At 42.6% G+C, this 19,154-nt stretch overlaps 1 protein-coding gene across 5 annotated transcripts in view; it reads right to left on the bottom strand.

The window, feature by feature from the left end:
* CNKSR2 (connector enhancer of kinase suppressor of Ras 2) overlaps positions 1–19,154 on the bottom strand; it is a 370,061-nt gene that overhangs the window by 255,220 nt on the left and 95,687 nt on the right. For all 5 annotated transcript variants that reach the window (XM_030574665.1, XM_030574679.1, XM_030574688.1 and 2 more), the window contains exon 4: positions 8,659–8,746. In XM_030574665.1, coding sequence (XP_030430525.1) covers positions 8,659–8,746 — 88 coding nt within the window. The remainder of the gene's footprint in view (positions 1–8,658; positions 8,747–19,154) is intronic.

Raw genomic sequence — 19,154 nt, 5'->3', positions numbered from 1 at the left:
CAAAAGGAAAGTTTGGAGGAGTGCTGTGGTGGGCTGAGAAATCCAAAAAAACTCTAGGTAAGGGGCACCTGGCTTATGTAGAAGGAGGACAAGAAGCCCCTTCACAAGCTGAAGGGCAGGAGAGGGAAGTAGCCTAGGGGAAGGAACCACTAGTTCAGGTGGTTCACCACAAACCTCAGGGCCCCTGGGTTGGGACCTGGAGAAGAGGGCGGGCCCAGGTCCCTCCCTCTCCACTTCCTTCCTCAAGGACAATAGTGGGGTAATTAAAATACCGATTCAGAGGCAAGCAATGGTGCCCTGAACCTTCCCCAAAGAAGAGTGAGTGCAAGATCCAACATAACAGTACTGGTAATTTGCCACAGCACACATAGGAAAACACAGTACCTAAACCTCAAAAACCTTACAATTTAATATCACACAAGGATGTTTTTTGTTTTGTTTTCACAGACATGGAGAAGGCCCTATAAAACATGCCTTTCCTCATCTAACAAATAATAATTAGGGTGGTTTCCTTCTTTAAAAAGTCCCAAGTATCAAAGGGCTTAGTTTTTATGCTCAGAAATTAGATGAAAGAGAGTGGAAACTCTGATTATTATTTTCTGTTCTCCAGTGGTTAACCTGTTGTTGTCAGGAATGTATAGCCACAAATGGATTACACTTTAAAGGCCCAGTGATGGACTACTGCAAGGATGAGACTAAAAGCATTATAGAGTCTTGAAGGAGTCCCAGATTAGGTTAAAATCATATCTATCTGTGCTGAATTCTAATTACCCCTAATACAGTGCTTGGAATTACTTCTTTTAAACTATACAGTCACATGTAATGTTTTATTTCTTCTGGTTGAAATTACTGTTATTCTCTAACAATTCATACAGTGCCCCCTAGCCCCTAACCCAGGATCAGATCTCCATAGCACTAGGCACTGTAACAACACACAGGAGACAGTCCTTGCCCTGACAATATACAAACTACCACCACCAATACCATAGAATCTTATATTCATGGGTTCTATGCTGCTGGGGGAGGGGGGGAAGGAAGGATGTTGTTTTTTTCAATCCTGTCTTTACTCCCACTGTCTAATTACTTCTAACTGATCTGAAGAATATGATTCAGGAGTTAAAAAAAATTAACTTCATATCCTTGTAAAAATATATTATGAGATCAGTCCCGAACCCAGTGAAATCAATGTGGCTTTTGTAATGATTTCAGCGGGAGCAGGATCAAGACTTTCAGAGTTAAGGGTGAATAAGAGTAAGTATAACCTAATTTTAAATTGTCTCACAATATACCTTTAGGCTGATTATCACAGTTTTCTCTCTTATTACTGGCTTAACAATAAAGTTAAACTTTCTCCATTGTTTTTTTAAAGAGTGCCTCCAGGAGAGCTGTGCTAGCCTGCTTATAAAATAATATTGCAACCATTTGTTCACAAGGAAATATAAATATTACAGCCTCCTCTCCTGGAAGCATGGAAAAAAGTAAAGTTAGAGAAACACCCAATGCCAATGGACATGCTTTATCAGAAATGGTGCAGTGAGAAAAATTGTTGCATCATGTCCTTGACTCTGCTTAGTAGTGAACACAGTCAAAGCTTCCGCAATGCAGCTGCAAAGTGATCATCTATTTTTGTAAGAAGATTACTTAAATCTCCCAGGGCCTACTTCTAGCACCTCATGCTAAATGGAACTTTACGTCACAAACTGCATCACTGATCTCAACTGCATAACTTGTGGAGTAAAATCCTCCTCTACATATCGGTGGCAGGACTGGGTCCTTAACAGCTTCAAGATACAAAGCATATATAGCCCTGTAATGGAAGTAACAGAAAAGTATGTCTGAACTGCCACTATTTGCAATTCCTCTGGAATCTAAAGGTTTTCTCTAGGTCTGAGATATTTTTATAAAGATAGCCTTTGAAGTCGCCAGAGTTAATAAAAGAGTATCAGTAAAATTGACTTGCATTACAGCTCAGAAATCAGCTACTAGTAAGGACTTGTTTCAACTATCCCAGAGTTCCCAAGATGAAAGTTGGAAGATAAAACTACTACTTTATAAAACCCCAGACCAAAAAAAATTAGGAAAAATACTACAAGAGCTGTTTAGTGTGAACGCAGTCTTCTTCAGGTTACAATAATAGTCTGCAATGCTCTGAGGAAACTATTTGTCAATGGCAGATATCCATTTCTGCAGCAGACAAATACAGAACAATTACTTGGCTCCAGCTGGCTTATAACTAAAATAGCAAATGAACTAGTTAATATAATGTTTAACATATACTATATCACATTATGTATAAGGCTACATTTATGTCTCAGAGGTCATGGAAGTCATGGAATCTGTGACTTCCAGAGACCTCCACGACATTCTCTGCTTCAGCCCCAGGGGTTGTGGGACTCTGGAGATGGCAGCCAGTGGGGCTCTGGCAGGGTTCCAGTGACAGGTGACAGTGGGCCCCCTGCAAGGTTCCAGTAACAACTGACAGACTCCTGAGGGGGCCCACCTCAGGGTTCCAGCAACACACTACAGCCTCGCACAGGGGGAGGGAGATGCCTTGGGTGAGTGGCTGGGGATGTCCCATTTTCCCTTTGGGAAATATGGTCTCCCTGCAGCTTCCACCTGCCGTGGGTGCAACCCCTCCCACCCCCCGCAGCTTCCAGCTGCCGCAGGCAGAGGGGGAACCCCACAGCTCCCAGCCACCATGTTGGGGGTGGGGGGAAACTATGGGGCTGCAGCAGCAAAAGTTACAGACAGATCACAGCTTCTATGAATTTTTGTTTATTGCCCGTGACATGTCCGTGACTTTTACTAAAAATAAGCATGACAAAATCTTATCCTTAATTATATACAATGGCTTGTCTTAAGAATTCTGTATTACAGCTCAGACACAAGTAGGATGAATTTTCCTACACTCCATACTTCCAAAACTCTGCCAATTTCTTCTTCATTGTCCAGTCTGTACTGATAACAGAAAAATGTAATCCTCTTTATGCCAAACATTGCCCCTACAATTAACCTCAAACCAGCAAAATTATTTAAACATGCCAGCTTAATTTTACCCATTTTAGCTAGAGAACAATGTTTTTGTTAATAATTCTGAGGACTTTTCAGCTGTAAGCGAGTGATACAAAAATTGCGTCTGAATCCTCATAGGCCTCATCCACTGCATGCTGAAGCTCAGGGAGCTATTTTTGAACCATATATGAAATAGCTGACCAGCAACAATTTACAAGAGCCAAAGACAGAACTTAAGCAAAGGCACACTTTATATGTAGGCATTTAAAAATGCCACTAGTCTTTTTAAAAAGCCTCTTGATAGCTAAGTTCAGGTATAGGACTTTTGTAAACTCACAAAGAAGTATTTTAAATGCAAAAGAAAAGGGAATCAGAGATTAAAAAGCTGATGCAACATTTAAACATTCAGTCTGTAGCCCAAAACAGTAGTACACTGGGAAATTTAACTGTATTCAATTTGGAATAATCAAATACTGTTTACAATTCTGTCATCCATATTCAAGAAAAATGAATTTAAACTGAAACAGGTGCAGAGAAGAGCTACTCGGAAGATCAGAGGAATGGAGGGCCTATTTTATGACAGGAGATTGGAAGCACTTGGACTGTTTCGTCTAGCAAAAAGAAGCCTGTGAAGGGATACGATTGTTCTCCAAACAGTCGGGGGGTAAACACTAGGGAGAGTGAAGAGCGGTTTAAGCTAAAGGACAATGTTGGCACAAGAACAAAGGGGATATAAGCTGACCGTAAACAAATTCAGACTGGAAAGTAGAAGGTTTCTAACCATCAGAGGGATGAGGTTCTGGAACAGCCTCCCAACAGGAACTGCAGGGGCAAACAATTTAATTAGTTTTGAGAGAGAGCACTAGACAAATTTGTGAGTGCAACTGTATGATGGAGTTACTTGTGATGGTGGTAGGCAGGGATCAACAGCCCTGGGGCTCATTTCTGGTTTATGTCTTATGTTCCTAAAGCTCATGCTTCAGGGTTTCATCTGGCCACCAGAGATTCTCCCCGCCCCCTCCAGTGTATTCTGGGATTTTTTTAATCTCCTTCCTCTGAAGCATGATTGATGGCCAAAGCTGGAGATGGGACACTAGGTCTGAAGTGGCATCAATCATTCTCTCTCTCAGATACTTGTCTGGCTGGTTCTTCCTCACATGCTCAGGGTCCAACTGATCGCCACACATGGGGTCAAGCAGGAATTTTCACCAAAGTCAGATTAGCAGAGACTTCGGGGGGTTTTCACCTACCTCGGCAGCATGTGGATGCAGCTCATCTGCCAGGATTATCTGGGCATATCTCGCTTCATCATTTCTCTGCCATTGAGGGGGCTTTAAGCACTGGTGCACCTCAATCCCTCCTATTCTCTGCCTGTAGCACATAATAGTCTAGTCTCCTGGGGGTCTCGTTTACTTTGGTCTAATTGCCATTGTTGGGTGTAATGTGAGGGTACTAGGTAGTTCTGGTGGCCTGTGATATACAGGAGGTCAGACTAGATGATCTAGTAGTCTCTTCTGGCCTTAAACTCTATGATCATATGAAACAAAAGATCAGTGAATAGATACTAAATTACTGGGATGGAACATATCTGCTGTAAATAAAAATCAGAACAGATGAGTTTGGGATCAGCAATGGAATTCATCATTGCCCCGGTCCTGACTAAAGTCCCAACACAGCTTCAGCACAGTAAGTGCCGTGCTGCAGTGCTTTCTTGATTGGGGCCTAATGTTATCTTTGGGGAGGATGGTTCTTCTCTTTTCTAGAGGCAAGTGAATAAAATGTGCTGTTACTCCTGTAAGTGAATAACTCTCGAACCTCCCCAGTTTCGAAGGTTGAGTGTACTTTCCAAAAAATGTAAGGAGCTAGCAGTAATGAGCAGGAGGATGAATTTGTGAGGACATGAACTATGAGAAATGGACAATTACTGGAAAGAACTACGCTGATTGTTAAGCTACAAGTTCCCCAGTTTGTGAAAAAAAAAAAAAAAAGACCTGTGCAAAGGAATAGGAGGCATTTCCAGTCACATTAAGTGATAGAAAACGACATTCATCAAGGGTGTCAATAGATGGACCGTAGGCCAAATTCGGACTGACAGACACTTTTGAACAGACTCTGAAATTTTTTTATTTACTTATTGTTATCATTTATTATTATTATTTTTTTTTCTGGAGTCTGGACCTTGACTATACCTTGTCCAAAAGATATGGACCTTGACAAAAATATAATTGACTACTCCTGACCTACAGCCATGACTACAGATAGTGTCAGGTGCAACTTTGGCAAGAGATGCCCGCACAGTCATCCTCTGGGGTTATGCCCTTTTCCCAAAGCACAAGGAGGGCTCCAATAAGCTTTGTAGGACAAACACATACTTTAAAGCACAAACAACCAACTAGAGCACTTAGCTCTTCTCTTAGGCTACATCTTCACTACCCGCCATATCAACAGGTAGCAATCGATTGCTCGGGGATCGATATATCGCGTCTCATCTAGACGTGATATATCGATCTCCGAATGCGCTTATATCGATTACGGAACTCCACCAACCCGAAAGGAGTTGCGGAGTCGATATGGGGAGCCGCGGACATCGATCCTGCACCGTGAGGATGGTGAGTAATTCGATCTTAGATACTTCAACTTCAGCTACGTTATTCACGTAGCTGAAGTTGCGTATCTGAGATTGATTTTCCCCCGTAGTGTAGACCAGCCCTTAGCCAAATGAAATGCAAACTAAATTAAACTCTGGAATTGTAAAATGACTGACCTTTTTTTTTAAAGTAGAAAGAATTTATTATACAACCAAGGCAAGACATATTATCTTTGCATTTTGTGCAACGAATAAGTCAAACTAAGCTGTGAAAAAAGTTCATAGCAAAAGAATAAAGCCATTCAAATGGCTGATTTTCACAGTGAGGAAATCTCACAAAAGTTCTGTGCCCTGAGCCAGCAAATTGGCTGGCCCACCTCCCTCCCACCATGCCTCAACACTCCATTTCTTGACAGCTGCCCTCTTCCTTCATTTTTGGCGAGCCACCAGACAGGGGCACTCCCCCTGTCTCAGTGCCTTCTGGTTGGTAAGGAAAGCTGCCTGACCTTCCTCTCCCCCATCAGTCCATATGGACATAAGAGGAAAGCCAACCATCTTCTACTGCAGGCAGCCCTGGGTTACTTTGAGTAAGTAGAGTCCAATAAGGTTTGGCACAGTAGTTAGGTATTCTCTGGCAATCGGAAATGAAGCTCATAGTTTCTATATGAGTCAGCAGTGTGCCTTTGTTGCCAAGAAGGCTAATGGTATATTAGTAGGAGCAATGCCAGCAGATCGAAGGAAGTGACTATTCCCCTCTATTCAGCACTGGTGAGGCCACATCTGGAGTATTGCATCCAGTTTTGGGTCTCCTACTACAGAAAGGGTGTGGATGAATTGGAGATAGTCCAGTGGAGGGCAACAAAAATGATCAGGGGGCACATGACTTACAAGGTCAGACTGAGGGAACTGGGCTTATTTAGTCTGAGGAAGAGAAGAGTGAGGGAGGATTTGATAGCAGCCTTCAACTACCTGAAGGAGGGTTCCAAAGATGATGGATCTAGACTATTCTCAGTGGTGGCAGATGACAGAACAAGGAGCAATGGGCGCAAGTTGGCAGTGGGGGGAGGTTTATGTTGGATATTAGGGAACACTATTTCACTAGAAGGGTGGTGAAGCACTGGAATGGGTTACCTAGGAGATAGTGGACTCTCCATCCTCAGAGGTTTTTAAGGCCCAGCTTGACAAATCCCTAGCTGGGATGATTTAGTTGGTGTTGGTCCTGATTTGAGCAGGGGGTTGGACTAGATGACCTCCTGAGGTTCTTTCCAACCCTAATCTTCTGTGATTCTAGTCCTGGCCTTAAAGCACAGCCTACTGAAACAGGCAAGTCAGTCTCCCTCCCACTTTTTTGTGGAAAGCAGTAGGAGAGGGGGGAAAGAGAAACTAGGATGCCTCCCAACCTCCACTGAAAAACTGAACATTTTTGGTCAGTAAGAATCTTTTGAGGCTGTTGCTCCCCCTAAAAATAGACTATGGGATGGGCAGCCAACTGGTACCCATTAAAAATCACCAGGAATAGGCCAAGCCCAGGGAAGCAGCTACCAACGCTTCACCCTGAGAACACTAATAATAAATAGGATCAGTATGTGAGTGGGGAGTTGGTAGAGATGGAGCTTTTTGTGGGGAAGGAAGGATGAGAGCTTTGAGTGAGCTCTTGTGTTTTTGAGTTTGTTCAGCTCTAACTTCCAACATGCCTGAAGGTACAACCCTAACCTTCAATAAAACCCTCAGACCCAAACTACAAATTTGATTTTGTCAATACACCACTGGCAAGCCGAATTCTGCTGGGTTTGCAGAGGTCTAATCAAAAAGCAAAGGGCACCACAGGTTCATAGAAATGAACAACAACTCACAACGAGTAAAATATCCAGAAGCAAACAAAACCATCCTTTCATTTAAAAATAATCCATCCAAAATACAGAAATTATTATCTAATTCCTCACGCCATCTATCCTCCAGTCAGGAATCATAACTAACAAATAAGCAGTCCTTCAGCTTTGCATTTTTAAGAAACAAAAACTTCATTAGATAAATCAGGGTGGACTCTCTGGATAGCCTATAAAATTAATTCATTGTAGAATGGGAATTCACAACTGGCTCCTCAAAAATTAGATAAACTGGGGTATTATCTAAACCTATATAAATCAACAAGATTTAAGCAATTGATTACAGCCACATTAATCATAGGGGCACTGGAATCACCAGGACAGATCTTTTAGCTGTTTGAATCAAAAGTATAAGATAATACTCAGTTGAAGAGAACTACTTTAATTTCTGTCATTAATGCATCTAGTGGAGTGTGTGCCAACATTTGTTTGGACTGTAGCAAAAGCTGCTTTTCACTTTTACCAGAAGAAGTATAGCCAAGAGTGGTGACAGGTCTAAACTACAGACACACAACGGTATTACTGTTATATAGAATTTTTCATCAGTAAATCAAAAAAATTATGGAAACTGGGAAAGGTCCTAGGTTATATACATTGTCAGAATGCAAGCAATTTTCCCTTCTATTTTGGGAAAGTGAAGTCATACCTTTAAGAAAAGACTAAGTAACTGGTTGTGGCTCTCTTGAAGTCAGAATTTAAGAAAATATACAACATTTTAGACACATCAGAAAATATACACTATCTGCAGAACATTCTAGATATTATGAATTGTGCAAAAAGGAAGGTGACTGCACAAAAGCAGAATAATGCAAAGAGATCTTCTGAACTACTCCATTTAATGAAAAATAAGTGAGAAACTATTACAAGTAAAATACAATATCAAATAAGAATTTTCTACTTGACAACTATATAAACTAAGGAATTCAAAATAAAGCTCAGCATTGCAACACAGGAGAGATGTACATGCATAGCACAGCCCAAATCAAAGTTATGCAGACATTGAAACAGACATTTCTAAAAGGCATTTTACTAAACACAACAGTTTTCCTTTTATGCTGAAACTGGACACGGAAAAATGGATGACACAAAATGATTCAATTTCATTGCAAAGGGCCACTTACCATTAAATAGGGAACAATAAATTAAAATGAGAATAAGTGTATAGTCTCATACCTGTTGTACAATTGTTGTTAATTCCAGGCAGAGCTGTATTACATTATTTCTCGTTACTGAGTAATCTGTCACAGCAGCAAAAGGTGATCTAAAAAAAAAGAAAAAGAAAAAATGTTCACAGGGGAGTATGATTTTTCCCTGCTTCTGTGCACATAATGCACTTTAAACACAGATCGCTTTAATACTAATTCTTAACAGGACTGAATAATACATCAGAAATATTAGCATTGCATGTACCAGAACATAATTTTAGAAAATGGCTACTTCAACTCTCTTCTTGGCTTTTCAGGATTTTTTAAATCATTCTGAGAGAAGTCCTAACCATAAAGGCATCATCTCCTCAAAACCCTGTAGCTTCTTTCTGAAACTGCCTCCACTTCACCATATGATCCTTAGATATACAGGGGCATGTCTTTTGAGGTAGTCTAAGCACACATTTACTGAGAAAAGAAAAGCTATTGTTTCTACCTGTTGTACAGCTGGTGCCCAGGTATGAAAACAGTAATTAATGCATTTGGCTAATGCACTGAATGTCTTTGGGTCTGAATTAAAGCCCAAGGAAGTCAACAGAAATACTCAAGTATCAGAGAGGTAGCCGTGTTAGTCTGGATCTGTAAAAGCAGCAAAGAGTCCTGCGGCACCTCAGGGTACGTCTACACTATGGGATTATTCCGATTTTACATAAACCGGTTTTATAAAACAGATTGTATAAAGTCAAGTGCATGCGGCCACACTAAGCACATTAATTCGGTGGTGTGCGTCCATGGTCCGAGGCTAGCATCATTTTCCGGAGCGTTGCTCTGTGGATAGCTATTCCATAGCTATCCCATAGTTCCCGCAGTCTCCCCCGCCCCTTAGAATTCTGGGTTGAGAGCCCAGTGGCTGATGGGCAAAAATCATTGTCGCGGGTGGTTCTGCGTAAATGTCGTCAGTCATTCCTTCCTCCAGGAAAGAAACGGCAGACAATCATTTCGCGCCCTTTTTCCCTGGATTGCCCTGGCAGACGCCATAGCACGGCATGGAGCCCGTTCAGCTTTTTTTTATTTTTACAGTCACCGTATGTGTACTGGATGCCGCGGACAGAGGCGATACTCCAGCGCTACACAGCAGCATTCATTTGCTTTTGCATGATAGCAGAGATGGTTACCAGTCGTTCTGTACCGTCTGTTGCCAGTGTAATTTGGCAATGAGATGACAGTTATCTGTCCTTCTGTGCTGTCTGCTGCTATCATGGGTGCCCCTGGCTGAGATCGGCCGGGGGCGCAAAAGCAAAACTGGGAATGACTCCCCGAGTCAATCCCTCCTTTATGGTTTCTAAAAATAGAGTCAGTCCTGCCTAGAATATGGGGCAAATGTACTAGAGAAGCAGTATATCAGAGAGTACAGCTGCTCTATGTCAGATCCCGCAGAAATGATGAGCCACATGCCATTCACGGGGGGTGCCCCTGCAACAACCCCACCCATTGCTTCCCTCCTCCCCCAACCTTCCTGGGCTACCATGGCAGTGTCCCCCCCCATTTGTGTCATGAAGTCATAAAGAATGCAGGAATAAGAAACACTGAGTTTTTAGTGACATAAAATGAGGGGGAGGCAGCCTCCTGGTGCTTTGATAGTCCAGGCAGGACATTAAGCAGTGTGGGGGAGAGGAGCCCAGCATCCCACTGCTATGATAGTCCAGGCAGTACAGAATCTTTTCTTTTCACATGAAAGGGAGGGAGCTGATTGAAGCTCAGCCCCCAGTTGCTATGATGAAGACGGTTACCAGCTGTTCTGTACCATGTACTGGGAATGACCGGGAGTCATTCCTATTTTCACCCAGGCGCCCCTGGCCAGCCTCACCTGAAGCTAGCCAGGAGCACTCACGGGTTGATAAGAAAGATGGTTACCAGTCCTACTGCACCGTCTGCCACCAGGGAGGGGAGAGGAGCGGATACTGCTCTTCACTGCTGCAGCATCGCGTCTACCAGCAGCATTCAGTAGACAGAGAGTGACACTGAAAAAAGTCAAGAAACGATTTCTTTCCCTTTTCTTTCACGTGGGGGGGGAGGGAGTAAATTGACGAGCTATTCCCTGAACCACGCCGGACAATGTGTTTGACCCTATAGGCACTGGGAGCTCAGCCAAGAATGCAAATACTTTTCGGAGACTGCTGTGGACTGTGGGATAGCTGGAGTCCTCAGTACCCCCTCCCTCCATGAGCGTCCGTCTGAGTCTCTGGCTTCCCGTTACGCTTGTCACGCAGCACTGTGTAGTCTGTAGATTTTTTTTCAAACGCTTTGGCATTTCGTCTTCTGTAACGGAGCTTTGATAGAACAGATTTGTTTCCCCATACAGCGATCAAATTCAGTATCTCCCATACGGTCCATGCTGGAGCTCTTTTTGGATTTGGGACTGCATTGCCACCCATGCTGATCAGAGCTCCACGCTGGGCAAACAGGAAATGAAAATCAAAATTTCACGGGGCTTTTCCTGTTTACCTGGCCACTGCATCCGAGCTGAGATTGCTGTCCAGAGTGGTCACAGTGGTGCACTGTGGGATACCGCCCAGAGGCCAATACCGTCGATTTGCGGCCACACTAACCCTAATCCGATATGGTAATACCAATTTTAGCGCTACTCCTCTCGTTGGGGAAGAGTACAGAAACTGATTTAAAGAGCCCTTTATATCGATATAAAGGGCCTCATAGTATGGACGGGTACAGAGTTAAATCAGTTTAACGCTGCTAAAATCAGTTTAAACGCGTAGTGTAGACCAGGCCTAACAGACGTACTGGAGCATGAGCTTTCATGGGTGAATACCCACAAAAGCTCATGCTCCAATACATCTGTTAGTCTATAAGGTGCCACAGGACTCTTTGCTGCTTTAATAGAAATACTCTGTGTCAAGCCCTTAGTTTTGCTTCTAAAAAGGACAAAACAATCACAATCAGAATAGACTTTCTAAGAAGCAGACATAAAGGTTAATTTGGAGCGATGATCTTTCAGTCCCAGGGGTTTTGTTACAAGAATTTTAAAATATTACTAAAAATACATTTTCTTAGGACAGCAGTCCTCACCTTTCACTATTGAAGGCCTACATTCAAATACAGACTTGGTCTCAAGTTATTTTAGTCTAGCACTTATTTCTCTTTTCCATTTCAAATACACTAACATACTATTTGGCAGGACTGAAAGTCTCTGCAGGACAAATCCAAAATTTTAACGGTAGGCATGTTGCAAATGAGGATTTAGACACATTGGCAGTTTTACATGGATGGTATCTGTCCACAATCAAAGGGAAGGAATGTTCCATGGACTGCCTGGTATGGATGCAGGTATGCTTGCAGTACTTGTAGGTATGTGGGCTATAAATGCCCCCACTTTGGGTCCATCACCTGACCACTAGCTGGGGATGCGTGAACAATCTAACCAGTTGGCTTGCATGGCCCCCACCACCTAATTAAACTCCTGTGCACTTTTCATAAATATCTTGCTCTGGCTAGCTTCCTTGCTCTCCCTCCCCTTTGTTGCAGTGTTCATGCCGTGGATGCTGCAGGTCTGACTGATCACCTGTTTTGGTATCAGGAAGGCTTTTGTCCCTTTGGATAAAATTGGCAAGAGGTACAATGTTTTTTTTTGCCTTCCTCACAGCATCATGGAGGTATTGTTTGATTATAACAATAAGACTTAACATTTAATATTAGAAAGTAAGAGTGTTTAACTTGTTACAACTTGCGGCTAAAGGCTAAAAGGGACCAGCTCCAAGAGGTAAACATAGTGTTGATGGGCCTTTTGCCCATAGTTGCCAACTTTCTAATGTGCTGGGAGGTGCTCCCCCTAGCTCCGCTACAGGCCCTGCTCCCATTCCACCCCTTCCCCCAAGTCCCCACCCCTACCCTGTCCCCATTCCACCCTTTCCCCAAGGCTCTACTCCTATCCTGACCCCGCGCCACCCCTTCCTGCCCCGTTCTGCCCGCTTCCCCGAGCATGCCCTGCCCTGGCTCCTTTCCCCAGCAGCTCCTGCATGCCACGGGACAGTTGATCTGCAGCGGATGGGAGGCGCTCACAGGGGGGCTACCTGGAGGACCCACAGAGTCGGCATCTATGGTATTGCCAAAAGGAAAAAAGGAGACATGAAGTCCTTGCAGACTGATATTTTCTTTTGGCAACTTCTATATCCCTCCATGTGAGAAAAGGTGGGGAGGATTCAGAAGTGAGCTGAATCCCAGGGGTGGATTTAGGTGAGTCTGCATCAAGTTTGTTTAGTGGGACACCCGAACACTGCCATGGATAAATGCCTAATATGTGGGAGTGGGAAGTGTCTCCCTCCAATGATGAATAATAATACTTCCTGCTGCTTAAAATGCATCCCTTGTGTGTTGTTCATTAACCTGCATGTCCTGATCAATTGAATCAATCTCTCTCTCACTCACACAACACTGAATGAACAAGTATAGAAAACACATGATGCTGTGATATAAAGGTATTATTGCCACTCATTTGAGATAAGCTCTGAGCCCACTCATGTAAGGAATGCAGCCATCCCAAATAAATGTCAATAAAAGCTTTATATTATGTCATCATGTATCTTCTGTATGCCACATACTTTACAGAAAAAGTTTAGAGTTTTACAATTTTTGTTGATATTTTTCCTAGTGTAAAGACAGCCAAAATCCAGTAACCATGAGTTCAGTAATAAAAAGCTCTGTAGACAAGAGTCATCATAACTAGGACATTTTAGATAGTTCTTATAGGGTTCTACAATAGTTTCTCCATATACTGTAATACTGCAATTTTAAAGTCAGCCATCTTGGAACTTTCCTAAAAACTAGTGGTGTTTCCCAATAGAAAACCAGAATCTCCTTCCCTTTCTAATGGTTTAAAAAATTCCCATTCTAGCCCTCATAGGTCACAAGATACAATGTGTCAGAATTGAACATGCACCTCAACTTGATGTAATTTTGGGGGAGGAAATTCCATATATTAGATGGAAGAAGATAATATTCCTCCAGCAGTGTGTTCTTTTTATAACAGAGGTATGACTGATAGAAGGGCTAGCTCAGTGGTTTGCGCATTGGCCTGCTAAATCCAGGGTTATGAGTTCAATCCTTGAGGGGGCCACTTAGTGATCTGGGGTAAAATCAATACTTGGTCCTGCTGGTGAAGGCAGGGGGCTGGACTCAATGACCTTCCAGTTCTATGAGATAGGTATATCTCTAAAGAAAAGCTGTGCAGAGGCTAGGAAAACTAGACACAGTCCTGAAAGTGAGAGATTAGTGGACAGAGTGCAGGTCAGGAGTTCAAGAGTGCTTGTCAAATGCTACAATCATTATTTACATACTGCTTTTATATATACACTACAACAACATGTGTACAGTATACTAAGTCTACCTACACACACATAAACCAAATTACAATAAAAACATTAACTTATATGTTTGAAACTGGAATTAACTATTCAGTTATGAACTATAATCTTTTAAAACAAGACTATTGTATCCAAAAGGTCAGAAATATTTGTATTTATTTTTCATTCACAATTGTCACTGTTAAGATGAGAAAGACTTCTAAAGCCATGATTCAAAAAGATGATACTCATTTACGAACTCTCACCTTTACTTAGAACGAATAAGTTCTAGCCACAAATGGTATTATTTTACTTTATGTTTGGATGTTATTACAATTTGATCTTCAAATTACACAGCTGGAATCTATTTGATGGTTCAAAGCCTCTAGCATTTTTCCAAACAAAATTCTATGGTAGGCTTTTGGCTCTAATGCAGCATGATTCTCTCTCATAGTTTTGCTATTTGTTAGGTTACAGAGTTCATAAAGACAACAATGAAGCCTTGATTAGCATTGTTCTTAATGAAGAACATTGAAAATACCCAAATAAATTGGGTTTAACTCAAATTAAAGAACAAGAAAATGGCATATGGACTGCAAACGTAATTTAACAAAAACAGATGGAACATAAAAACAAAAATGAGAAAACGGACACTGAAAATGCAAAGTGAAACTAGCAAAGAGTCCTGTGGCACCTTATAGACTAACAGACATATTGGAGCATGAGCTTTCGTGGGTGAATACCCACTTCGTCGGATGCATATAGTGAAACTAGTAACAATGGTGAGGGTAAGTGGATTTTAGGGCAGGAGAGGCAGGAAACTAGTAAGGAATTGTCTCATTCCAGCAGCTAAAATCAATAACAAATGGTGAGAAACAAGGTGGGTGAGGCTAATCTCATTTTCAAATGTTGAGTTTCAATGAGATTTCCATTCCTAAATCAATTCTGAAAGTTTCATCTAGAATGTTTAGTATAGGATCACTGGCCAAATTCCATGATGGACACAATTTGAAGCCTCAATAAAAGGTCCACCTTGACAGTAAGGCATGTAACATTGTTTTACATTATATTAAAATTATCAGTTTGCTTCCAGTCAGGACAGACCAAACCTAAAGAGCAGCACATAACTGTTACACCTTGTGTACTGATTATCACAACCACCTCCTCCTCCTTACTTGTGATAATGCCATTTGAATCCACCAAAAATGCAACCGGTAAAAAGGCATTCCACACCCAGTCAGAACACATCCTCCCTACTTCTTTTAAGTCCCTAGCCAACTGTATCAAGTTTCAACTTCTGCCCTCCTTCCTTCAAAACCAAACAACTCTACACTCCTCTGACCTACCACTCTCAGCTAGCATCTAAGGCCCCGATCTAGGAGAGCACTAAGTATGTATATAATTTCAAGGATGTGATTACTCTGACTTGTCACATCTTTACACAATTTGTATTTGTATGACTTAAATGTCTTATTAACAAAAACATTAACAAATGTAGTAACCAAATTCCACTACTAACAATAGAAACAAGCACTTTTATCACAGAGTTAACCTCATTCCAGAATCAGAGCAAGGGGACAAGTTTGCAAAAGAATTTAAGCTTAAGAACCAGAACCCATTTTGAGAATTTCTTCTAGCACAAAAAATTTCAGGATAATCCAGTCTGTATCATAATTCAGCCCTCAGAGAGGAGAGGCAAACAAAATCCCAAACATATGAAGAAAAAAAACATAGTAGTTTGCATTGTAGTACATGTAACTGTGCCAGTATCCCATCTAAGAATCATGGTAGTAGACCATCATGTACTATGTTTTACTTGTACTTGTAATTGGACTGTTTAATTCAATATAAGTAGGAAATGCAATGAACTTTATATTGAATAAAAGAGACTTAAATTAATGTTTTGTTAAACATTTGCAGCTGCTCCTGTGGCACTAACAGGGGTAAGTGCTGTAGCAATTTTAGGTAATATTTATTGATATGTTCATTACCCCAGTTCAAACAAACATAAAGGGGAGTACATAAAGGGAATATAAGGCCCATGGACAACGAACTGAAAAACTGACAGAAAAGCACGTAGATTCATTTTTTGTGTCTATTTATAACGACAATTTTTTTTTCACCTCATGAAATAGTAAACAACTGTCAGGACAACCAACAACCAAACATGGCTCACAAGGTTGTACAAAATCACAGCACACAGTGAAGGGGATTGTTACTTTCAAAGTATGAGTTATTGGTTTAACATGTTTTGGTGACTGGGAACACTTTAGGCACCATACTTCCAGGCAATGCATACCTGCTAGTCCCTTTTCCTCTGCAACTAAAAACCACATGTGGGTAAGGCTCAGTGACTGAAAACAACGAGAGAAAGAAATTCAGCTTTTTTAAGTGCTATAAAAGGTACACAAAATAGTCTTAATGAACGTAGCACAGTGGCAAAAAGAGACCAATTTCTTAGTGGAAGGTGAATTCTACAGTGAAATTACTGCAATACAAAGCATTCAAAGAATTTACTCAAGCTGAATACTAAGACATTTCTGTATTTGAATGGCAATGGGTGAATCAGAACATGTACTGGACATATAAACAGGAATACTAAATTACGTTCAGGGCACAAGCATACACAGCTGAGAGCAGTAAGGTTTATAGGTCCAAATTCAGCTGTCCATATCCATTCTGCAACGCACTTGATTTTAGGCACATACTTACATCCCATTACAACAGGACTTAAGTATGTGTTTAAGTGCTTTGAGGAGTAGCTTTCCTCAGTTGAGGTCACAGTTTCTTGCACTTCAAAGGACTTAACTTCCTTAATCTACCTTCTTGGTGTGAAATTTTAGAACTCCTACTTTTTGCTAAAGACAACATTAATCAGCCTGCTACTATAGATTACCACCTTTTTCTCCTTATTAAGCATAGTTAGAAAGAGTAGGGCTTCTAATTCACTTTTTTACTCTGCTTTTTCACATATAAGACACCAGGATGCTAAATTGTCAAACTAGTGAGGATCTCAACCTGTTAATTGTTTTCTATGCATCAGACTGACAAGTTGGAAAACATCATCTCACCACCACAAGATGTTTTTGTTCCCATTTCCTAATGTTTAACGTAGATTGTAGAAGTAGTTTAAGCATTTGATATGCAAGATGTGGTCAGTATTAGGGAGAAAACATGGATCATGTTAGAGTTCAGCAGCTGTGAAACAGATTGAGTAACCTGTCCCCATGTGGCTAGGACAAACAGCACACTAAGAAATCCATTGTTCCCTGTAGAAATACCTAGTACACAATTAACACCCTTGTAAAAATACTGTGGTGGTTACTGCACAAAATATCAACTAAATTTTTGTAAAATTCTTAACTGAATATTTCTCTGCTACATTATGGTACATGGGCCTTAGATAAGAATCCCTTAATAGTTTTGCAGACAATTGGTTATTTCCCAATTCAACTCTTCAAACACAAACACTCATAGATTACATAGACATCACTCTAATTATTTATTAAGAACCATAATGTTTCTCTCAGTTAGGGTGAACAGGTGTCCGGTTTTTGACCAGAACACCCAGCCAAAAAGGGATCCTTGTGGCTCCGGTCAGCACTGCTGACCGGGCCATTGACTGTCCAGTTGGCAGCGCTGCACAGCAGGGCTGGCGGGCTCCTTGCTAGTCTCCATGCCAGGCAGCTCACAGAAAGCAGCTGTCATGCCTTCCTCCGGCTCCTACATGGAGGCACAGCCAGGGGACTCAGCACACTGCCCCCGCCCCAAGCTCTGACCACGCAGCTCCCATTGGCCAGGAACCATGGCCAATGGGAGCTGCAGGAGCAGCGCCTGCAGATGGGCAGCACACAGAGTCACCTGGCCGTGACTCTGCATTGGAGCCGGAGAGGGACATGCTGCTGCTTCCAGGAGCTGCTTGATGTAATCCCCTCCCAGGTCCCAACCGCCTGCCACAGCCCCATCCCTGATCCCCCTCCTGCCCTCTGAACCCCTTGATCCCAGCCCAGAGCACTCTCCTGCACCCCAAACCCCTCTTCTCCAGCCTCACACCAGATCCAGAGCCATCTCTTGCACCCCAAATCCCTCATCTTTGACCCCACACCATAGCCCATACTCTCAGCTGGAGCCCTCACCCCTTTCTCGCATCCCCCACTACCTCAGCCTGTAGTCCCCTCCTGCACCCTTAACTCCTCATTTCTGGCCCACCCTGGAGCCTGCACCCCCAGCAGAAGCCCTCACACACACACCTCAACGCCCCAGCCCCCTGAGCCAGCCTGGTGAAAATGAGCAAGTGAGTGAGGATGGGAAGAGCAGTGATAGAGGGAAGGGAGATGGAATGAGCGGGGATGGGGTCTTGAAGAAGGGGTGGGGAATGGGCGGGGTCTCGGAGGAGGGGCAGGGCAGGTAGCAGAGCAAAAGTGTTCAGTTTTGTGCAAGTAGAAAGTTGGCAACCCTACTATCAGCTCTGCATACACACAATATACAGATAGCTCCTACCCCCAAAGGATTTACAACCTAAACAAAAAAATAGAGAAATGTATTGGGAAGCCCAAATTCAGTAACAATTAGGAATTTTCTTTACAGTTTATTATACTGACTCACACTTTGGATAACAGAAAATAAGTGAGAGAGAAGATGGGAGAGGTACCTTGGCGGACACCCTGCGGGCAAAGGGCTACGAGGTTTACACCGATGCCCTGATTGTCGGGGCCCTGGGTGCCTGGGTTCCCTGTAATGAACGTGTACTTAGGGCCTGTGGGGTGGGCCGTCGCTATGCACGGCTCATGAGACGTTTGATGGTCTCGGACACTATCCGGTGGTCTAGGGACATTTACATAGAGCACATCACCGGCCACCGCCAATACCAAGAGTGAGCCGGCGTGGCTCTGTGCACCCACGGGGGGAGGAGGCCTATAAACCCCCCCTACTGAACCATATCCCCTAAGCCCTAAAGCCACCAAACTAGATTCCACCATGCGAGGGTCATCCTGTCCCCATTACCCGGCCCGCTTACTTATACCCATGACTGCGTGTAACCCACTGTATGAACGATGTACCCTCACTGCTTCTTGATCCCACCCACCATACACCTCGCATTGGGGGACCTTGCAGACTGTATATGTTATGTGCGAACCAATTCCCGCATACCAGCGTCCCCCTATACTCT

This window comes from Gopherus evgoodei, chromosome 1, assembly GCF_007399415.2.
Source record: "Gopherus evgoodei ecotype Sinaloan lineage chromosome 1, rGopEvg1_v1.p, whole genome shotgun sequence".
Classification (NCBI taxonomy): domain Eukaryota; kingdom Metazoa; phylum Chordata; order Testudines; family Testudinidae; genus Gopherus; species Gopherus evgoodei.
This window is presented reverse-complemented; position numbering and strand designations above follow the sequence as displayed.